The sequence below is a fragment of the Wasmannia auropunctata genome, unplaced genomic scaffold, assembly GCF_000956235.1.
Source record: "Wasmannia auropunctata unplaced genomic scaffold, wasmannia.A_1.0 LD336078.1, whole genome shotgun sequence".
NCBI classification, from domain to species: domain Eukaryota; kingdom Metazoa; phylum Arthropoda; class Insecta; order Hymenoptera; family Formicidae; genus Wasmannia; species Wasmannia auropunctata.
In genome coordinates this window covers 2,946,883-2,971,320 of record NW_012026812.1, presented here as the reverse complement: position 1 = coordinate 2,971,320, position 24,438 = coordinate 2,946,883, and the positions used below count along the sequence as shown (strand labels likewise).

The 24,438-nt window shown below is 47.1% G+C and overlaps 1 protein-coding gene across 1 annotated transcript in view; it reads left to right on the top strand.

Moving 5' to 3' along the window:
• Positions 1-566: 566 nt before the first annotated feature.
• The window catches only part of LOC105448941 (flocculation protein FLO11), a 49,267-nt gene continuing 25,395 nt past the window's right edge, over positions 567-24,438 (top strand). The window contains exons 1-7 of the mRNA XM_011687836.1: positions 567-632; positions 9,466-10,203; positions 10,890-11,512; positions 17,030-17,117; positions 17,425-17,762; positions 18,529-18,750; positions 22,948-22,984. Coding sequence (XP_011686138.1) covers positions 9,474-10,203; positions 10,890-11,512; positions 17,030-17,117; positions 17,425-17,762; positions 18,529-18,750; positions 22,948-22,984 — 2,038 coding nt within the window. The 5' untranslated portion in view covers positions 567-632; positions 9,466-9,473. The remainder of the gene's footprint in view (positions 633-9,465; positions 10,204-10,889; positions 11,513-17,029; positions 17,118-17,424; positions 17,763-18,528; positions 18,751-22,947; positions 22,985-24,438) is intronic.

The window sequence follows — 24,438 nt, the reverse complement described above, 5'->3', positions numbered from 1 at the left end:
ACAAGTGACTCGGTCGCGATCGTCGCGACTCGCGGCGCGCCTCCTCTCCTTTCCGGTCTCACCCCTTTCCGTTCGGGGCTACCTCTCTCTTTCGCCGACGCGCGTGCGAGTTCCCCGCACCGCACGCACGGAGTGATTTCGCGCGCGGTGCTCTCCGCCAGCCGCCGCGCACCGGGAAGAGTGCTCTGCCTCGGTGTCCCGTCGTGTCCGGATGCAGGCGCGCCGCACGCGTCGGGTGTGTCGTAATCGTGTCGTCGTCGCCGGACCGTGCCATCGCGGTACGAACGCGGACGCGAGCGCGTACTCGCCGCCGGTTGCTCGGCGCGGAGCACGAGGAGGGACGGGGCCAGCGGCCACGGAGGCGGCCAGCGGCGGTGGAGGCGGCGGTGGTGGTGGTGCCGTGGTGGTGGTGGTGGAGGCGGCGGCGGTGGCGGCGGCGGAGGTTCTCGACTCAGCTGGCCGCTCGTAGACTCGTCTTGAATGCTGCCTCCGCGCGCGGGAAGAAGACGCGGACAGTCGGCGCTCGCCGGTGCTCCGAGGAGGATGCGTGCCGTACGTTGCCGGCCGTGTCACGGCCTATAAGGCGCGCGGCACCATAGCCCGCTGCTTCCCCTCCTCACCCCTTCTTCTAGGTAAGGTGTACTTCGTTTTTTGCTCCGTCCGCCGCCGCGCGAGTGTCCCGAGTGCGCGAGTGCGAGTGTGGGAGCGAGGATTTCGCTGCTGTCCGGCTGTTCGTTCGCGTCGTCAGGAGGGATAGAGAGCGAGAGAGAAAGGAGGAGAGAAACGTCTCTTTCGAGGTTAGAAGCTATGGTGTTTCGAGCTCCGCTTGTCGACAACAGTGCCTGATAGAAGTTCCGATATACGTATACGTGCGTACCCTACATACGTGCGTGTATACATCGTCACGTTTTACCCGCCGCGAGCCGCTCCGCGGCCACACGTCTGTCTTTCTCGTTTTTTTTTTTTTTTGGCGCGCGCGACCTCGGAGCGAATTCGCGTGTCCGCGCGCGACCGGCCGGTCGATATCTCGTCCGGAAGAGGACACGAGGACGTGGACGTGTCGCCACGCGACGCGGGACGCTTCCGTTCGCGCAGTCCGCGCCGCCGTCGTCGTCCTCGTCCGCGTCTCTCGGGCCGCCACTACCGGGCGACAGCGTCGTCGCGTTACTTACTCCGAAGTCCCGCACGCTCCCCGTGCCCGAGAGACCTAACCTAATCTTAACACAGCCGCCTCGTCCGCGCGAGCGCGAGCGCGAATGCGAGCGCGAGAGGATCGATCGACCTGGTGGCCATCCCGGGGCGACCGGCACGTAAAGCTTGTCGGCACGACTCGCGTGAACCGGAGCGCGCGTCCGTCCCGTCTCGTCCCTTCCGTCTCCTCGCTCGTCCGCGGGGGCGACGAGGCGACGACCGAGAGGAGCCGGCCCGAGGAGAACGAGGACGATCGTCGTCGCGGAGGATCGCCTATATGAATTAATTGACGCCGCCGGAGGATCCGTCGATCACGCACTCGGCCCAAGGTAAAAAAGAAAAAACGGGCAACAAAACGAATTGTGTCGCCTCCGCGCGCTGCACAGCCGCGATTCTGTGCCTCTCTCTCGGCGCTCTCCGTTCTGCCCGAGTGTTACGAACGCGACGCGTCGGGACGTTGCCATTGATTCGTCGCGTTTATCGATTACCCCGCTTAATTATCGTAACACGTGGCTGTGGCTCGCGTGCCTCCAGTCGCGCCTCGCACGCGCGGACAGACGGTATTTTTTCCTCCTCCGAATCCTCCCTCCCCTTCTGACGCGCCGCGCCTCGTCGGGAGTTACGTTTCAATTTTGTATCTACGAAAAACCTTTACGAGTTATGAATATTTTAACTCGTTTCCGTTCGCTACTTCTGTTTACAATTTACCCGCATTTCAATTCAGACAAGCAGATACATTAATGAAGAACGGGGTTTTTGCTGAAGCATCTAAAAATGTTGGGACTGCAGGTATACTGAAAATATAATTTCGTTGCAAATAATTATGACATTCGAACGCCGGCTTGGCATGTCAGTTTTTTTTTTTTTTTTTTTTTCCGAGAATTGTCACGTTTGAGCATCATTATTTTGACGGTGCAACAAAACTATTTTTAGATCTGTATCTGACTGGAAATTTTTAGATACTTCAGCAAATCCGTTCTTTTTATGCAGCTACCTATGTCCGCCTACGAACTTCATACATTCGTAAAGCGTTAGAAATGTTAGGATCACTATTCTTCGTGAGAGTATTTAAACTCGTCTATTATTCGACCAGGCTCATTCTTGTCAGTCGGACGGTATTATTAACTACCGAAGAGAACGGTTTTGCCGAAGTATCTAAAAATTTAGTTGGATACAGATCTAAAAATAGTTTTGTTGGACCGACCGTCAAAATAATTGTACAGAAACGCGCAGAAGCGGTCTGTCAAATTGTCGAAACTTTTCGCAACATTATCGTCGTGATTGAGCATCCTACATAATTACTTTGACAGTCCATTATTTTCAGACCTGTGTGTTTGCAGTTCTGTAAGTTTTTAGATATTTCAGTAAAAATTCCGTTCCGCGTTTATTCGATATTTTTTATGCAGTTTCACGCATGCACCTGCATTTTTTTTTATATCACACAAGCAAGCTGCATATACCGCTGTAAATAAATATCGCGACGTACAAAAAACGGAGAAACGTATAGAAATATTGATGTAATGTGCTTAACAGACGCGCCGTCTGTTAATCCGAATGCAACAATTTCGAGAGCTGGAAAACGCACGTTCCCCGAGTGCCAACTACTCTCCTTCTCGAGTGTCGCTTATTCACACGCGTAAATAAACGAGTAAATAAAATATTCACGCGCTATCGCTGCCGCCGGGGCACTCATAAAACTTAGCCGTGCTCGACTTTTAGAAAGAGAGAGAGAGAGAGAGCGAGAGGATTTTCTACACAGAGGAACGCGCGCGCCTGTCGAGACCGTATAGGTATATATCTTTAATAAGACAACATATACGTGAGGCAAGGTCAGAGCTTTTATTACTTTCTTACGTCGCGTCCCGAATCAATTTCGCCGCCGGCTAATAATAAAGGGCACGTTTATTCGAATAATTAATAAATAGAGCTGGGCTCCCCGCGCTCTCTCGCTCGCAAGTTGCGAGCCGTTGTGCTTCTGCACGTGTCTCGCTCGTGGAAACGAGAAACGTGGAGGGACGAAATGTCGCGGGACAATAAGGCCGAGTGTCGACGTGTACGCGCGAGCGAGCGATCGCCGCTCTATTTTAACGAAAAAAAAAAACACATGCGGTGAAAAACGCAAGTGGGCGCTTTGCATTTGCGTAACTTTTAGCGACACTTGCGCGCCGACTTGAATTAGCTCGGAATCGATAGCTCCCGCGCGCGCGGGACGAATGAGGCATTTATCACGTGTGGAAGTTTCAAAGCGCGCGATATACGCGAATAACTTATTGTCGGAGATACGTAAAATCAATTCACTTTTCGTGGTAACGGTGTGATTGATTAAACCGTGGGTTTCTAATTTTAATTTGTGTGCATTCTACAGCCGCGGTTTTGCGCGCTCGTGTACCCAGTACCTCACATTCGAAGGATATAATATTCATTTTTAAAAAAGATTATATTTACATCGATTTCTCAGATTATATATATACAGTGATTTACTGAACAGCACGAAAATGAACTTGCTCCAACGTAAATTATGTATAGGAGACAGAAGAAAAGGAAAACTAGGCCTGAACTAATTCTGCCTTTTTACATTTATTACACGGAAAGAACGATTTAGCTGGAAAGTCAAAATTGGATCCGAAAATAATTTTGCTGCACGGAAATCAAAATAATTTTGTTGGAAGCTCAAAAATGATAAGCATTGCTGTAAAATACTTTGATATTTGAGCAAATCGGTTTGACTTTCCAACGAAATTATTTTGATTTCCCGTGTGCAACAAAATTATTTTCAGATCCAATTTTGATTTTCCCGCAAAATCGTTCTTTCCGTGTACGTTACATTGTTTTGTATTACATTATATTTTAATATTATCTAATATTATTATGCATTAATATCATATTTTACATTATATTCTATTAATATCTTGTATTAATTTAGGCAGAACTTTGCTTAGGTTGCACTCTTCTCCTTTCCCTTTGTTTCCCCCCGACTCACCGTCCGTGGCAGAGCCGAGCTCGCTGACACACAATGACGCGGATTAAATGGAAAACAGAAATGGAAATAATGGCAAGCCGCCGGCTCGTGTCGACCCGGCGCGGCGCTACCGAATGGGCAGCACCCCAGCAGGTATTGCCGATCTCTCCGATGAAGCGTGGATCGCTTCTGCGATTATTATATGCGCAACACGGTTAGCGGAGCGCGAGCGAGCTTGGTAATAACGGCGGACCGCGATAACGGGCATGCAACGGCGAAAACGCCGCCGTCTGTGCGTATAAGTGATACCATCGTCGCTCGCTTTTATTATCGCTGCCATCATCGGGACGAACGTCGATTTTCTTGCCCGCCGCACCGTGTCGACGTGTTGTATTACGCCGGTATACCTTTTCCGTAAAGACCCGCACGAGCCCTGTCATTCTCGCAGAAAGGGCAGGAGACACGTATTCTCAACGTAGGTAAATATACGTCTTATTGTAACGACGGCATTGATAAGCGGGGAACCCACACACACGCACACACACGGGAGGAACGATTTTGTTGAGGTATCTAAAAATTGAGCCGGATACAGATCTAAAAATAATTATGTTGGATCGTCAAAATAATTAGGTGGAGGTTCAAGCTGATTGCTGAAATGTTAAAACTTTTGCAGCATTATCATTATATGTATTTCGGCGTCCTGCTTAATTATTTTGATAGTTTAACATGATTATTTTAATTCAGATCTGTATATTTAGCCAAGTTTTTAGATGTCTCGACGTAAATCGTTCTTTCCGTGCAGAAGTATCAGTCTAATTGGTCGCGATTGTGTGATAAATCTAATTTACGCACAATGCTTCTTTTACAAGCAACTGCTAGCGTGCTAATTTTTTTTAGCGAACTATAGAAAATTAGTTATTAAAAAAATATAATTCTATAAATTGTATATTTTTTATTTAGAAAGCTAGCAGTTAAAAATATTGTATAATTTATAAAATTACATTTTTTTAGTTGCTTATAGTTTTGTAACTCCAAGAAGTATACTGGCACGCTAGCAAAAAGGCATCGTGTAAATCAAATCGCTTACATAAGCGAGAAAGAGGTTTTGTGAGTACAATCGAAAAAAGAGGAAGCGTCAGATCGTTGGTTGCATATCACGTATCGATGATCCGTTATTGGTATGATCGGAAATAAAAACGTTCGTCTCGTATTACAGCAATTGTATTTCATACTTTCGATTTTTTTTTTTTTTTTTCTGAAGAATCATCACTTTCCCAGACACTTAATCGACATCCAGGCCGGGGTATATCGCGCGTTAATACAGACGTTTAATAAAGTGTAGCGATAAATATATACGCGCTATTTGTTTATCTCTTCTTAAAGGCGACATTTGCACAACTTGGCTCGACTCGGCGAGGTCCAATAACAAAGTCGTTCTCGGCGGAAACCGCGGGTCCGCTCGGGCGGACGCGGCAGACAACGCGGCGACGGGGATTTACCGTACCAGCACCGAACGAGACACCCCCCTTGGTCCCGCCTGGTCGTCATCCTCGTCGTCGTTTCCCGTGAAAGCTTTTGGCATGCATCGACGGAAATTCGTACATCTCGTTCAGCGTTTCGCGCGTGCCGTTCCAAGTTTCAACTTTGCGCGCGGTTGAAAGCGGCGCGAATTCGTGCCGCGCGGCGCGGCGGGGACATTCGCCGCGATAAATGCGAACAGTCATCGACGGAAAATCGCGCGCGTGGAAATCGCTCGGCTGACGCGAGCTGAGAGAGCTCGCCGTTTGCTTGCCTCGGAAAGTTTTCGACGGCTCCCCCTCCTCCCCCCTCCCCTCCAGGCGCGACGCGAGCACGATGAATTCCTTCGAGCCGTTTCAATCGTCGTAAATCACGTCTCGTTCACGTCCCGTTCAAGCCCGGAAGGCTTTTCCCCATCCGCGGCGCGAGCGCGCGCGCTCGAGTTTCGCGCGCTGAGGAAGGTGCCAAAGATGAGATCACGCGCGCGCACCTGTACAAATGACGCTCGTGCGAAATTCCCAGTAAAACTCCGTCGCAAACAGATGCCGTTATTATTATTATCATTATTATTATTATCGTTATGAATAATGTCGTCGGGAGTTTACGAGTGCATTAAAGCCGAAAGTCTCTCTCCTCTTGTTGCGCGGCAGTCGCGATTAATATCGATTGGAACGATATCCTTCAGCGATTTATCGCGTCTTCCCGGAAAATTCCGGAAATGCTTCCCTGAACGCGTGCCTCCGCATTTATACAGGATTCGCCGATCCATTGCGATGCCCGCGACTTGGCATTTTTCCCCAACGACGCTGTGATCAACGTCAGCTCGGCCGGATTCGCGTGCGGGATTCCTTCGCTCGCTCCACTCACTTGGACGATAATTGATACCGAGCACGTGCTTATACCAGTGATTGTCACGCGCTCGCGAGCCAAGATGAATCGCCCCGTCGTCGTCGAGCCACTTGGATGACCCACGCGAAACGGACGCCACATAATAGCGTGTACGTAATAGCGTGGATTTTATCTCGCGAGCCGAGATGCGCGCGCGCGCGATAAGAGCCGGGCGAAATTCTTTACGGGATCCCGACGCGCGCGCGGTCGGAGACACGCCTCGTCGCCGCGGACTGGATTGATCACCGGGGGGAGGGGAGGAGGGAGGGGAGCGCTCATTATCCGCGATCCTCATCTTCGCATCTCCATTAGATGTAGGCTCGGTAACCGGCAAGCAATCAGCGGCAATCCTGCAGCGCGGCTGGTTCCAATCTAGCCGTACATAGCGAGATCTCATCGCGAAAACCGACCTCGCGATATGACCTATACGTTGGGAGCCTCGATCTATACTCGCGCGGCCGTTTAGTGAGTCACGAGACAAGACAACGCCGACTATATATAATTTATATAGGCTTTATATACTATGGACGCGCGTTTAGATGCCTCAGTGGCTTATTACGACCACTTAATTTTCTCTCGCAGCTTCTTTTCTCGCGCTTCGCGTCGTTTGCGTAATCGTGACGGAAGCGCGGCGGAAGGAGAGCCAAGATAAAGTGCTCGCATGTATATTTTTCTTCCACCGTGGCACGTCCACGGAAATTGATCTCGAAACGTTTGCCGCGTGTAGGTATCGAGGCCATACGTATCCGCGTGCCTGATGAAACGAGGATACGTATATAAGAGGGGATTTTTCAGGCTGAGTGAGATCTAGTTTGGCAAGTTTTCGCAAGCGGACAATCGCCTCGCCACGCGCGAATGTATATAGTAAATCGCGATTGTTCGGGCCCGAGGTTAAACGCGTCAAAGGGTTCAACGCGTACGACGACGGTGGGCGTCGACCTTGAATCAGCTGTTTGTCCTCAATGCCGACGAGTATTAATACCTATACACCCGCCGTGTCCTGCGTAAAAGACATTGTTGCTCTCCCGCGTCGCGTGGCAACGGTTTTGATCGGAACTTGTCGAGTGCGTTACTGTGTAACAAACCTCCGCGCGAAAGTTGCCTTCCGTATCCGAAAACACCTGTTGATCGAAGCGGGAAATAATTTTGATAAATGTTTTTTGTGTTAAGAAGAAGGGAAACTTTTATATAAAAAGTACTCGCGCTCATCGTTATACAGTTATTAGAAGTTTATAATAAGGAGGATGTAATATTTACGTTTCACCGATAGGAAATGATTGCACGATCATTTAATTACATGAATATAATATACATATACATATAATAATGATATAACATAATATATGTATATATAAGATATTGATAAGAGAGATTTATAATTTGACATTTTTCTGTTTTTGTAAATTGCTTTTAATAATTTAAAGGCTCACATATACATATGTGTGTGTATATATATATATATATATATATATATACAATATATGTGACCATTAAAATTATTAAAAGCCACATTTGCGAAAATAAAATATCAAATTCAATTATAAACCTCTCGATTTTTATTATACATATGTATATGTGTATATCCATACATTTATATATATGTATATTAATTAAATGTTATTATGACAAAATGCTTTTATCATTAACCGTGGACAGCGAAATCACGATCATGTCAAACGGAAGAGATTCGATGAGTTAGATGGAAATAGAGAGAACGAACGGATGCAGCGCGGCATATGTCATGACAATAATTGTCGCGGTAATTCCAGTAGCAGAGATTACCCAGTTTTATACATTGTTTTTGTGGCGTGGCGTACGATAAGGCCACTAGCGGTGAATTTCCTCGTGACACTCCGAGATAAGACGCCGATATAAAATCGCTCGTTTATCAGCTCTCTGCGAGACACACTGTACCGTTTTTAATTCTGCGTCTTTCTTTTTTGTTGTTAAAATAAGATCATTATAATACCTCTGTAGTTATCTTTCACGCGAGAGATGCGTATATACATGAACAAAGGTATGATAAAGATGATATACTTAGAAAAGAATAGAATTTATTCACTTCAGCCTACAAAAATTGCCAAGAATGGGACTTTACAAAATTAGCTTAAACTTACCCATCCATATGATATACTTAAAATCTGCAAAAGATAAAGATAGGAGCATTTAATTCTCTCTCTCTCTCTCTCTCACTCTCTCATACACTCACGCGCTTCCTCTCTCTTCGAGAACGAATCGAGAATCTCGACACTCGGAAAGGAAATTTATCAGCGATAAAGGCGGCGCTTTTTTTTTCGATTTCGCTCGCTCGCTCGTTCGCGCGAGAGGTTTCGCATGATCTGTCACGTGTCTACGTCTGCCAGGCCGCCTCGGATCGGGTCCACGAGCCGAATAGCGTTTTACGTCACGCGCCAGCACGCGGTAAACAAGTAATTCGCGCACGACCGAGCTTGGCGTCCGGCCAGAGAACCGGCTAAAGTTCCGACCGCTACTCCCTTTCGTCTTACGCGATCTTGCATACAATGCGACGTCTGGTCCGTGACTCGCAGAGATGCGGCTCTCGCCCGCCGCCGCGCCGCCGGTCGCCCGTCGTAAATCGAATCGTGCTTCGCGGGAGCCGCGCGGCCATTATTTTAATTGCTCCGCTTCCCGCGGTTCGGTATACATCTACAGAGAGAGAGAGAGAGAGAGAAACGAAGAGCTGTAGACAATGCGTGTGTACAGGGATAGACGCTACGTCGCTGGCGCATTGCGGTAAGCGGTAGGTACGCGCTCTATTTCACGATCGCATCGACGTGGGTACGCCTAGCGTTTACGTATGTATGAGGGAACCGTATGAGAGATAGAGTGAGAGCGGGAGAAGCCGACCTTGCGGGCACGAGAGCGATAATTCTCGCCTTCTCTTTCAGCTTCCTCGATGGAGGGTACCGGTAACGACAAGCAGAACGAGTCGGACGAGTGCGACGTGAACGGGGACAATAGGAAGCGGGACGACGACGCGGATTCGACCGGGCAGGAGGACGTCGATCGGAAGATGAAGGCGGAGGACAGACGCGAGTCTTTGACGGAGAACATGAATCTGAAGAACGAGATGAAGACGCTGAAGAAGACGCTGTCGGCCGACGACGAGGAGGCCGACGAGGAGGACGAGGGCAGCAAGGAGTCCGCCGACGAGGAGGAGCGCAAGGATGAGACGCGGCCCGGCGGCGGCAGCGAGAAGAAGGAGCAGGAGTCGTCCAGCGACAGTACGTCCACCAGCACCACCGACGACGAGTCCGAGACCAGTTCGGAGGACAAGACGGAGCCGTCCAAGCCGGAAACGGCCCCGACGACGCAAACGGAAGAGGCGACCTCGCGGGAGGAGTCAAAGGAGAGCGCGTCCAAGAACGAGGACATGACGGACGACAGTGATATCGAGGATGATCTGGTCTCGGCGATCAATTACAACACCATCACCTCCCTGGCGGCGCTCAAGGACATGCTGCAGTCCTCCGGGGAGGACTCCGACGGCGTGGACAGTTTCTTCCACCATTATTTCCTGTCGCACGTGAACCGGCTGCCGTCGAGGAACCAGACGCACAGCCCGTATCCCTGGGGCAGGAGGCTGTCGGAGTGCCGGGAGGAGGACGAGTACGAGACCGAGGAAGGTGAGGGGTGGAAAGATCCGCGCCTTTTTGTCATTTTGACGAGAGCTTTCGGGGAGGAGTTAATTATCCCGGGATTAAGCTCGGGATTCCGGCGGACAATTACGAGAAAAGCGTGCAGTTACGAAATATAAGCTATTGCGAGGAGCTCGTCCAATGGGAGCTAAGATTAGCTTAGCGTGCGCTCGCGTTTGGCAAACGCGTCGCGCGAAAAGTCACTCCACTTAGGTAACGATCGCTTTAAGCGTATTTATAACGCGCATTTCCCTTCCTCGCTCGCTCTCTGGAGCCTGGGAGATGCGCGATCCTTGACCGTTTACAAGGATAATCTTGATTTACGAAGTATCAAAAGGTCGGCGATATTACATACCCCGCGAGTTTTCTTACCGCGTTAATCACATTACGACCGGAGATTTATTATGTATTTGACGTTTTTCTATTCTCGCGAATGTTACTTTTAATAATTTAAACGACTGCAGCGATCGACTTCCATCGATCGCAATACGATGCGCAATAATCATGTCGCCATGTCACCGCGAATTTTCCGACGATCCAACGGGGTCACAGACGCGCCTTTGTGCCACTCCTCGACCTTGGCGGCTCCACACGTGTGAATCGTATATAAGAGAGAGCTTTGTCGCGTTTCCATGGCGTTTCCAGGAGCTCAGACCGCGATGCACTTTTTACAGGGAAGAACGCCGATAGCACGAGCGTTGCCGACAGCAAGAAGGACACGTCGAAGGCGCAGGTCGAGAAGACCGACAGCGTCTCCTCGAAAACGTCGAAGGCGTCGAGCCCGTCGTCCTCGGAGAATTCCAGCTCGGAGAAGATCGACGAGAAGTCCCTGGCGACGTCCAGCATGTCGGATGCGAAACCGCCGTCGCCGTTGTTAACTGCGACGGCGGCGACGACAACGACGATGACGACGTCGCCGACGACGACGACGACGACAACGACGGGCGCGACCGCGGCGGCAGCGGCGGCAGCGACGACGACGACCGTCGCGACGTCCATTTCCGGTAGATTCATAACGTCCACCGTGACGTCGCCGACGTCGACGACGAAGCCGCCGCTACGAAGGCGACACACCACCGGCCCGGGCATGACCTTCCCCGCTACCGATCCCCCTTCGTACTCCACCAGCATGACCTTCTCGCGGACCAGTCCGTTGCCCAGCCCGCATTTCGACAAGCGGTTCTTCGACAGCAGCCTGATCGAGATGAAGAGCCAGGCGAGCAGCACCAGCACCCTCGACTACGACTCCACGGAGGAGGTGTGGGTGCGCAGGATGGACCTCGCGCAGAAACGGCGGGTGAGTGAGCCATTATCTCGAGTATTAATTGTTAATTAGTATTAGCTGTTATCCCGAAGAAACACGATGTTAACGAGACGCGTCGAGAATTCTTTTTTTGTCACTTAATCGAATGCTGCGACGAAAGCTTAATGACTACCTGGGTAACTATCCGATGTTGCAACGATACTTGTTGCTCGCGTTGGCTAGAAGATCTTACTCTGAGTAAATTTTATTGGCGGAAATGCGATTACTGGTATATTTACTGGTAAAATATAGAGCGGCAAATATAACAGAAATAAAAGCGTCGTTATATTATGCGTCGGCGAAGTAATTTGCGATTTCGCAGAAATTACGCGCTCAACAAATAAAATTTATTTCTTCGCAATTATTTTTTTACCGTCGGTTCGTTATGCACGCATACGTACTCAGAAAGGAATTTTTTTTTAAATAAAACTCGACGTGTGTAATTGCTCGAATGAATTGGATATTTGACAAATATTCAAGCACGAAAATGTGTTATTTTACAACGAACAATTGCCGTTCGGAAATTATCAGGCCAACATTGCTGGCGCGTCGGTAATTTAATTCATTAAAAAAAAAAAAACGCAAAACGAGCATCTTTTTTGTTTAACACACCGCATATATTCAATTGATGACGAAATATGCATAAAATGTGCTGCGCCGACAAGTGTAGTTTATTTTTCGAAGAAGAGTCAGCCTCGAGTTAAACGAAATCGAAATCATTCTTTCGTGCGTTATCCCTTCAAGGATCGAACGGCTGTAACGACATGTAGACAATCGCGCCTCGTCGGCGTCGGCGTTCCATTTGCCCCGTCCTATAATTGCACCAATTAACCAATTGCCGCGAGTAGAAGCTGTCCCGTAAATTTGTTTACAGCGATCCCAGCCGGTCGATTCTTGCGAAAGCGGATCGTAACTCGAGTAATCCCCTCGTCCATTCGCGAATCGCTCGTTTTGTTTCCTCCTCGATTGCGCCGACGATTATTCGTCGATTGCACGTCAACGAAACGAAATTGGATTCTTTGTTGTCGTCGTTGTTGTCGTTGTCGTGTCGTTGTTTGTCGTGTGTTATGCGCGTGAGCTTCTTTCCCGCGCGAGCTGGGCAGCGCTTTATTAAAATACGCTTATTAAAACGCTCGACGATGATGCGCGTCGGTCATTATTGCACAAACGGTTGATAACGCAATTCGCGTACAGCCTCGAATATTTCGTTACGGTCGCATTGTGCGTGCGACGCTTGTTCGTCGATCCGCTTGTCCACCTCTTCTCTTTTTCTTCCGACCCGATGCGTCATTCTGCCCACTGGATAAGGTTCTTGCATTTTTATAGGCGCGCTCTCGTTGCGTTCCTCTTGCATGTCGAACAGTAAGCGCGGATCGTAAAATCGTCATTGCGAAGATATTCGCTAATAGCTCGCTGCTTCCGTGAATACAGCAGGCCTAAACACCATCCATCGTGATGTGTCACACGCTCTTTAAAGTAAAAAGAAATCGACAGAGCGAACCCGGGAGAATCTCTGTTTTTTTTCTTCTATTCCCTCGTCTTTCTCTTCCGAGAAGGCGGATTATTATCTTGGCGAGTTGGCCGCGACGGAAGTTTCTTCTCGATGGGACAATCAGGCGGGAAACGAGGCGAATAAAGGAAAAGTAACGTCTGCGAATTTTCGATTATTTTCACGATAGACACAAACTGTCCTCCAGTCGTTAATTTTCTTTTTTTTATTTTTATTTTTTATTTCCGTGGCGGTTGGAGAAGCGACGAAAGGAAGACTGGATCATGTGTTTCTAAATGTCTCGTATCGTTTGCCCCAGATCTCCCCGATGCGGCTCTAACGTTCTCGCGGAAGGGGTGAGGGCGAACTGGTACAAGGCTTCCTTTAAGCTCTATCGATTCGTCTCGAAAGAGAAATTGCCGATGCCTTCTCCCTCCCTGGCGTGTGGAGAGGGTCTCTTTATGACGAATAGATATTTTGACGTGTCCACCGTCCCGTGCGTGTGTATACCTATGTATACGCCCCGCAGCGGGAGAAGTATCGGAACAACATTAATTGGAACAACGAGGCAAAACTCGAACGAGGGGCTTACGTCAAAGCTCGGACACTATTTTCTACGTTTTTCCCGGGATCGCGCGCCGTACATTTCTGTCGCTTTCGTCATTTCAGTTCGCTGATGTGCAGCATTACGCCGCTTCGCGACTCTTTGCGATTTTCTTTCTTTTTTTTCTCTCTTTAAAGGAATTTCTTGATTTATTTAAAATTATTAAAAATAGGTACATATATTGATATTGACCTTTTATGGCTATAGTTTGTCTATTATGATTTTAAAGAAAAAAGAAAGAGAGAGAGAGAAAGAAAAGGAAACAGTTCCACAATCTTACCGGATGTAGACGATATGAAAACGACAGTCACCTTCTCACGCTATGGAACGTGAAAAGAATTAATCGAATGACAATTAACTTTTTTTACACCGCATTCTTTATTTTTAACATGTATACCGGGAAACGCGGAGACTTGCTTATCGTCCACTGCTAATTTTCGTGTTATTAATAGTACGCGCGTAAATTTCCATTGATTTTTGTGACAGGCAGTTTCGAAACGATTGTCTCCCAACGCCGCGCGTTATCAATATTTTGAAGGAGAAAATATAGAACGTGAATATCCTGAATAATTTTTCGTGTTTTATCATTCTATTATGATAGCAGGCATTTCTCGTAAACACATAAATTTATATGCTACAGAACAATAACACATGTATATAAATATTAACGCATTTGAAGGTAAGGAATAATTTCGCGCTTTATGATTTCATTGCTTTCGGGGAGCACGTCGCTTTCGCGAAGTTGTATAAACCCAATGAATATTTATATCGTGTTTTTGAACATCAAAAACACACGAGACTCTATTTACTGGATTATCGCGCGATTGTTATCTAAAGTGCCTTCAAGCTAAATTGTTAAAACGCAGCAATTTACCGCGAGTTAAGCCTACGTGATCAATGGTTAATAATATGAGTAGGAATGATTCTTTACTTTTATGCGACCAGAATTGCCGACGGCGATTATGAAACGAAAACATCGACTATTGTTAAAAATAATTCTTATTTATTTTTAAAAGTAGAAACAATGAAATAAATAAAGCTGAATAAAGAGAGAGAGAGAGAAAAAGATACGTAGGAAAAATTTACGATATTTAGTTTCGGTGAGGCACACACTGTGCCAATATTGTCGCTACTGATAATTGATGTTACACTTCCGCCTTTATAACGGTGCGATCGTAGGCGGTAGAGAACGATAAGCTTTTCACGCGTAAGAAAACACGCTGGCAGTATCGTGATAAAATTGGATAAAAATGGGTCGCCACGCGAACGGAATTATCCTCGATGAGGATGACGACAATTCCGTTAATATCGTTATGACGATTGTTCAGGGAATATTATTATCGCACTGTCAATAAAGAGACAGAGAGAAACGAGTGCCTTTCGGATTTCTCGTATCCACGTGCCGTCAGTCAGCATCGAGATCTCGATAGACGCGATAACTTTCGCGAGTCTTCCGAAACCGCCGTTTTAAAATTAGTCGGTATTGCATCGATTTTTTATTTATTCGCGAAACTGTCAAGCGACAAACGATCGTCTTTAATTGTTGGTGATTGTTTAACTACGACAACGGGATTGAATTGAAGAATAAAGATCGCATCGCGAGGATCCAAGATTTCTGCTCTGCGATTCATAATTTCTCATTGTCGAGTTTCGATTCGAAGATTCGAGGAATGCGGCGAGCGCTCTAATTTGGAGAACAACGAGGATGATTATCGCGGCGATGATTAGCGTGGCGCGATAAAGAGACAGCCGCGCTTGTATATCGCGATGGCGAACGATGACCGTCGCTCGACGTTCGTTATCGCGATAGCGACCGGCTGAAGAGATATCGCAAAAAGATAGCGGCCGCGAGGTGACACCGGTTACCCTCGCTGCTGTCCTCGCGGACACTTGTCACTCGGGTGTCGGAATCTCGGATGGACGCGCGATATCCGCGAGATGAACGCCCGGGAGGCGTACCGTTCTCGTCCGGACGAGCGCGAGAGGAAGCTGTCGGTGCCCCTGGTGCCGTATCTCGCCGGGAAGGTGCGCAAGTACTCCCTGGTGCCGTATCTGGACCGTTGCCCGGAGTACCACGGGACTTATAAGGTATTTTTTTGCCCGGCTGTTCCCCCTTCGTTGCCCATGCAAAATTAATAACGTAATCTCGCTCCCGCGCGCGGCTGATATATGTACGTTCGCGTCAGCTCCGGCGAGAGACGGGGCTCTTTAACGCAACGAGAGAGGAGATATAGCGAGAGAGGAGGAGAGGCTCTGGTGGCTGGAGATGAGAACCGCTCGAAGGTCGCCATCCTGTCGCGCCCTTCTTCGATCCCGTCTCCCATTGTGCTCCGCGGGAATTCATGTGAATGCGCATAACGAACATCCACACGCGGGGGGCGTCTATATCAATATCCCCTTTATCCCACTAAGCAATAATTTGTTATTTTGCAGTTATATTTCACGCGACTCATCGTCGTTCCTTCATCGCTGTCGTTAACGAATGTATTTTTTTTTTTTTTTTTTTTCAAAATGCCGGTGTTGCGCATGTACGAACGCGGGATGACAATTCCCAAAATTGTCCCTGGAAGAGTCCCTCGGAGATTCCGCGTTCGAGCGCTCTCTCGTTCCGTCCGGAGAGATTCACGGACAGTATCGACGTCCAGATGCAAATCCGAGAGAAACCGCGACCGCGGAAACAATCCGAAGCGCGAATTCTTGCCGCGTTAAGTAACGTAAATTAATTGCTTTTCTTTTTTTTTTCTTGATAAAGAGACTGGGGGACAATGGCGGCGTTGACTGACGTATTCGAGCTGACAGTGTACATGATTCACAATCTGTCGTACGGTGCAGGCGATATGCAGTTGAACCGCAGTAACAGAATAAAAATAGATCCGACTTGTTAAAACACTCTATATAGGAGCCCCCGCGAACACAAGGAACGATCGTACTCGAGAAATCGCCTCGTTCGTTGGACATTTTCCAGAGTGGGAATCTCTCCTCTTGGACTAATTCCAAAGATATTATTATTATGTAATCGAATACGCCCATCTTATTTATCGCCTTTTTTTTCTTTTATAACGCTCGAATAAATCAATGCGCGAAATTTCGCCGAACGCGGGCATACATACATATATGTATATATATATAATACATATACATGCAACTTACTCGCGAACTGCCACGCTTACCTCGCTCGCGAAGAGCTAAATATAAGAATGTGTGCGTAAATACAATCGCGCTATCGTCTATCGTGCGATTAAACAGCGATATCTAATCGCCGCCTCTGCGTCGTCTTCGCAGCTCGCCGCTTATAATAATTCCCACGAGAGCCGCGTTCTAAAGACTCGAATTGCACTCAGAGACATTTTTCGGGACTTTCTCGCGAATAATTCTCTATATCGATCGTCCCTTTAAAAACCACTTTCTTCATTTTCAGGAGCTCGGCTCGCAGCCACTACCAACGATCGTGACCGAGGACACGGATAATTCCGGACATGTTTCTCAAGGTCACAGGCCACGAGCAGGTGAGTTGGTAATTGGCGATCGTGTATGCGGTCATTATATTTTTCTTCTCTTCCGGGACACGCGAACGATAGTTCACAAGTTTTGCACAAGGAGATCCGTATCGTGGATATAATTATTATTCGTTTATCCAGCTTAACGGAGATAAATCCTTTCTGATACGCAGCAAAGTAGTGGTCTTACGCGAGTAGAGAGCAGTAATTACGTTGAATGATTGGCACTCACTAGATATTTATTTATTTGCGCGAGCGAACTAAATTAAGTGATGACGAAATAACATATTTCTGATAATATAACTCTGACTTGCAGATACGTGGGGGTCGCACTCGAAGACGATCAAAAAGTCGTCTTACGGGAGCGCGCCTAGCTCCGGAAAATCGACGCCCCTTCCGCAGCCGGCCGAACCGTCGAGCTCGTCGAGCTCCGGCAAGGGCGGTCGAAAGACTTCCGGCACCCGGTCCGGCTCCACCAGTCGCAGCAACAGCCGCAGCAATAGCGCGGAACGCCGAAAGAGCGGCGGCGGTACGGATGACACCGCCAGCCCTACGAGAAAGCCGGCGCTCTTCGATGCATTCAGACCGAGGAGCAAGTCGGACGCCAGCAAGAGGAAGCCCAGTATTATAGCTAATATGAAAAGTGCCGTTCAGGTACAAACAAGAGAATAATGTACAATCGTGGACACATCGGTTGCGACACATTCTTTTTTATAGATTTCAAAACGCACTAATATTTTGCAAATGCGGACCACGATTGGTGTTATACTGTCTCTAGACTAAAGATAGTAACATCGTGGTTCGCATTTGCAACATATTAGTTATCTATAAAGTATATATTATTTATATTAAATATATACATAATAGAAACCTATAAAAAGTGTCGCAACCGATGTGTCCACGACTGTACACATTATGGTACACATAATGTACAAATAATAGGAATGAAATGATTATATAACATGTTAAATTTTATAAAATCCTCCAGTTTTGAAGAATTTTATATCAAAACTACGATTTTACATCACGATATTAGTAAAAGATTGGATGAAAAGAAAGATTTGTACACATTTTAGAAGTTTTCATACACATTTTTACTAAAATATTCAAATAATTGATTATATTCTCGAGGATTTCAATTTAAAAATAGGGAAATTGAATAGGGATAAAATAAGAGTTTAGGCGCGGTTAAATTTGCGCAAAAAATTAATCAAGGTCCGAATAAATTGGTATTATCTTGAAGATTTATTGTTTGCGCTAATTTAATCGCGCCTAAATTCTCATTAATCCACCTTCTCTATTTTTAAATTGACATTTTTATTATATACATATATATACATACATATTTTAGAGATCTTCATGTACATTTCTATTATATTGCAGCATACATTACTAATTTGTTTATTATGCTACTGTCCAGCATTCCTTGCACAGAGGATCGCATGGAAGCTCGTCGGTGGATGTACATACGGAGAAGGAGCATCATAGAGAAAGTCAGAAGGAGCAAAAGGAGAATAAAGACCAGGGAAGCGGACGGCCTAGAGCTGGATCCGAGAGCAGCAGGAATCCTGTGAGCAAAGTCATGGATCTCATTAGGCACAGGAGCCACAGTGCCTTGAGCGCGGAGGACAAGCGGAAAGCGGTAAGCGCTTCTCCCCCTGCCATTCCACCACCGGCACGCCGAGCAGTGCGCTAGTGGTCGCATTTGATGTACTCGTTAATCAATCTCAACTACCAACGCGAAGAAATTTAATATTTCGAATTATGTCTCGTGAAGGACTCGCGCGATAGGCTTTCCGTCTGGATGCCGTGAGATCCGGATATACCGGTATCTAGATTCACCGTGTATCGACGACGACTGTCGATTTAAAATGCCAGAGTGTTTCTATTGGCATTTAAACGTAACGTTGTACACGCGTGTGCAGACACTGCTATCTCAGCCTTCGAATTTTATATTCAATTTTTCACACGCGTCGAATGCAGATAGCCGAGCTGTCAGACGCGGTTTCGAGTCGTGTCGCGTGTAATAACTGTAATCTAGATGCAGGAACGACGTATCGTACAGGCATCGTTATTGACGGCGCGTTCCAAGGCATCTGCTTCAGCAAAGGTAGACGCCTTTTTTACCGCGCGCGCGTATTGAGAGTAGGCAAGCGCGTTCTCTACCCTCTCGCTGTTTGACTCTCAACACGGAGGGGGGGGGGAATCGTCAGCGGGAATAAATTGTTACCTGTCAAGCTCGCGCGCTGAATAATAACATCATATCGTCAAATGACGCAACGCGATTACGATTGCAATTAGATATACAACTGCGGGAGAAAACGTAACAGTTACGAATGCGCGATGTTGACGAGCGTTGTTGCATCGATAGCGCATCACCGATGCATCGAGATACGTCATTTTTTTTTATCATTGATGATCACGAAACTATCAAACGTAATGACTAAGGAAAATCTAATTACTATACGCTACGAGATATATTTAAAGCAACCGTTATTATATAACTATATATATGGACCTTTTTACGGCCAACTGTGTTACATGAATAAAATTTAAAAAAAATTCATACAAGAAGAGGTTCATAAACAATACTTTTTATTGGAAAATTACAGCGAGATACAGAACTGGAATAGAGAGAATAGAGATCAGTTTCTATTGAATAAAATTTAAAAAAAACTCATATAAGAAGAGGTTTATAAACAATATTTTTTATTGGAAAATTACAGCGAGATACAGAACTGGAATAGAGAGAATAGAGATCAGTTTCTATTTATGGTTGAGCTATTTATGGTATGTTTCCTACTCGTCATTCGAGGTAATCAACATACACTTTATATACTTCGGAAATAAATTTCAAAACAGCTTATCTTCAGTAGCTTCGAATAGTAAAAACAGATAAAGAATCAAAATATTATTGATTCTTATATTTGCCATAAACACACAAGCTTTTTCTTCACGGTAATATCTTTATTTCTTCCTCATGTCATGATATCATTTCTACTTCAGGACACGTGCTGGCCGTAAAAGAGGGCCTACCGTAGAAATATCTCGGGCGATAGAGATACATTTGTTTGCTCAAGACGATTAACGTGACATAAAGGCACCCGGAGTACGCGCTCGGTAACATCTGCTCGAGTAATTATCGCGTACGAGAAAGGCGTCTGGTCTTCGCGCGTTACGAAGATGACTCGGCGTGATCGGCGATCGGCGTCGCGGGCGCCCGCGACGGTTCCTCGGGAACAGGTGTTGCCGTCGGTGTACTTGCGAAAGAGCACAACGAGTGCAGTCGAGCACGGTCGCTCCTAGTGGGAGGTAGCGCTTTTCGTACGACGCGTGTCGAGCGAAGAAGGAGACGGGAGAGAAAGAGGGAGAAAGAGAGACACGCGTATCTCACCTAGTGACTCGCCGCTTATTTACGACGTTGAATATTTAAAAAAATAAAATAAAATAAAATAACAAGAAACAGAAGCGCGCGCGCCCGTCGCTTTCGCGATAGTGCGAGTGTCCCGGTCGACGCGTGGATCGAAGAAATTCATTCACAAGGGTGATTGACATTAATTGGAATAATCGTGCGAGAGAGAATTTGTTTGGAATCGTTTTGCAAGTGAAAGAATCGAGGGTCTTGTTGTTGATCTTCTTCGAAGAAGGAAGCTCTTCCGCGGACCGAAGCCGATCCGAGGACTCTCTCGCGACACGTGTTCGAGTCGCGGAATCGCGATTCGTAGAAATTCGTTCGCCAGCGTCACGTTACGAGATACAGACATTATCATCATCGTCTAGCGCTCAAGTCTATATAGAGATTCCGAGGGTTATTTTCCTTGTCGGTGAGGAGAGAGAGAAAGAGAGAGACCCCGAGAAACGCGCACGCGGCGAAAAAAAATCTCCCGAAGAGATTTACGATCACCGTCGGGGATCACGTCGGCGGGCTGCTGCGCGCGACCTAGATGAGGAGGCTGCGCGATCCGCTGTCGCGCCGTTAAGTTACGGCCCCTCTCTTAGAGGGACGGCTTTAATGTCACGTTCGGATTACCAACAATACGAAATTTGCAATGGAAAAATCTTGGGCTGTATTTACGGCACGCTCGTCCGAAGTCGCGATAACAGAGAGTAGTCGCGCTTTACCGGCTACATATCTCGGATAAACACCACGTGCTGGAATTCTCTCGCCTGTGCGGAAAAGAAAAAAAAAGAAGTAACTCTTGGAAAACATATGTAAATTTCGTACGGACGGCGTCAAGTACGTTGTCACTTATTTTCGCTCTATTGAATTTAGAATTTCAGCGCAGAAGTTTCAACTGAATTCGAACAAATTGTCGTCGTTAAAATTACTATCAAACATTCTCGCTTTAAAGTATCGCTATTATAGACTTGAAGAAAAAAATAATAATAATAACGGTAGTGGTAAAAGAGAAAGGGGCGGTGGGGGAGGACGGAGGAAAAAAAAAGAACGGTATCGCGATTGTTTGCGAGACGAGGCGATACGGCGACACACAATGTGCGCTGCACCTGTGGCATATGGGTCGCATTGTATTAGTAATGATTAGTAATCGTCGTCCTCTTTATCGCGCAGACAACGTCAACGATACGACATACACACACGTCTGCGTTGCGTCGCGGTCTTCGGGAACTTAATTACCATGCGTTCGAGCGCGTGACGGGAAGGTCTCGTGAGGGAGCGGGAAAGGCCGCGGAAGAGCTTTATTTTTTTTGTCGTCCGCGTTCGCCTGCTCTCACCTCTCCGGTACGTATACGTGGCGGGTCTTATGTAAAAAAAAAAAAAAAACGCGCGTGCCTGTAATCAGGGAATTGACGTACTGCTCGACGCATCGCCGCGTTCGCGCTTCGACGACGACATAAAGTGCGAGAGGCGTACGGGTTATGCGGATCGACGGCGGATCATCCAGAGGTGGCGGATAAACGGAGGATCGTCCCGAGATGTCTTCGTACTTCCGATGGATAAAGAGCGGGAAGAAGGACGACGCGTTCGGCGCGAAGCCGAGGAGCCGCTCCCTGGACGCCAAGAGCCTCGAGGCGTCCGGCATTCGACTGATTTTGCAAAACGTACTTATTCGTTTTAGATTCGCATCTTTTAAACTATGATACCCTCGCAACGTGACGGTCGCGTCGTTTATTTTCGCGGATGTTCCTTAAAAAAAAAAAAAAGTTGCACTCGCTTCCGTTCATTGAGACTCGCAATGACGGGAACGCGTGCGATTGTCTAGAGTCTAGATTGAAAGGAATCTAGATTGAAAGGAATCTAGATTGAAGGGAAGGACGGTAGATTGAAAGGAAACGCTCGAGCGTACAAAAGGCTAACGTTCAAGCGGGATTGCGAAACTCAGGAAGGGCGCCATTTCCACGGATAATCGTATATATACAAGTGTAGAAACTTTTTAAAAAACTAATTCATGCGGTAAAGTTCCGCGAGAGAGACACTCGCGTGTCGCGAAGATTTCTCCGCGTTGCAATTTCAATAACCAGGAATGTATTTGCGTAGCCAATGAACTCGCGGAGATGGAGATCGCGAGACATTTGCGACACTTGCCATTGCCTGCAGGCGCGCACGTGGCGGTGAATGAAAATTTCCCTCGCTGTGCAAAGCCCGTATCGGACTGTATACGCATTGGAAAATTGAAGACTGCGAATTGCGGAGATTAGAATATTTGATCGGTTAAGTAATTTTTCAATTTCAATCCGTTCCATTTTAAATTGGTTTAATGTAATTAATTGACTTTTAAACTGCCAATCCGCAATCCTCGATCTTCGATGCGTAGTCAAGCAAAGCTTTTGCTGATTGGGAGAACGCCGACTGACTTTCGTTTCCCATTTTCTGTTTCAGCGCGCGGCGGTGCAGCACCAGCAAGTAGCATCGCAGAGTAAGTAACTATAATTAAGTTGCATTATAAGGTTTGTTTAATCTCATTGTTGGGAAAAGGCATGACGCGATAAGCGCCGCGGCGCAGATAAGCGGCGCGATCTATTTTTATTTCGTGACGGGAGGACGCTCGTAAGAAGACATTCATCGGAGTTATTTCTTCAGCTGTTAGCGCACATCCCGAGGATGCACGTGGAATATTAATTTCACTTGTTTGCGAGGCCGAGAGTGGCTGTCCCTCCTCTTTCACGCGGGCGTTTACTCGAGAGAGATAGGCGCCGCCATCTAGTCCCGATCGTGTCACATTGATAATTCGACGTGATTTATGTCGATAAGCGTTCCTCATTTATACGCATGACAATTTGAAGTATTTGAACATTTCCGTAAGACCACCAATGTAGGTTAATTTTAATTTTGGTTCAACTAACTCGTCATCTTTTTTTTTTAATTCTGTGAATAAGTCAAATTAAATCTTGAAGATTAAAGTTAATCTACGTTGATGGAATCGGAATATTTTGGTGCTAATAACAGGATTTATTATAAATTTAAATATTCTCATATATCTATGGATGTATACTCACACATTTATATTTCATATATGTATGTATGTGTACTGCACGTATATATTATAATATATAATTATGAATTATTTATATTATACGCACAATATAAATAATATAATAATATATTATATATACATATATATTGCATTGCGTTCTCTCTTGATTGAAAGCAATGAACTGTGCGCATATGATTTAAAAATTGCGAAGATGCTCCACTAACTCCATGCACTGTATGTATGTACAATTGTCCACTCGTCGGTATAGAACCCGCATACCTTACGAGCGCAGTCGATCGCGGGTTCGCCGTCTCCCGCACAGATGACGGGAGAATGCCCGTAGCCGGCGTACCGTGTGTCGCGGCGGCGCGACGTGACGTGACGCGGGTGCCGAGGCCGGTGCACGCTTCAGTAGCGGCACGGCGGGAGACGACGACGATCGATGCCCGCGAGACTCGAAATCGGACGGCGGCCGCCGGTTCGCGGCACACTCGCGGCGTCTCCTCGCAGGCCCGACCACGGGTGCCGTGCGTCCACGTGACTTGAGAGAACCTCTCCTCCGCGTCCCGCGTTCTTCCTCGCCGCGGCGCGGCACCACGTCGTCGGCGACGGCGACAACAACGACGACGGCAATAACAACGCGGCGCGGCGCGGGACCGCGCGTACACGTAAACACCAGTTCAGTCGCGCGCGGCCGCGTTTGTGTGTTAGTGGGTTAGTGCGAGCACGTCCGCGGGATCGAAGGACGGATCGCTCTTCTCGATGTGCCCTCCGCGAGGGGCACGCCGGTCCCCCCCTCCCCCCTCATTAATATCTCGCGCGATTGATGTGACTTCTCGTCGACGCGAGGTGTGACACGCGTTTCCCGATCTTCAGTGCCTCCTCCCCTCCTCCCC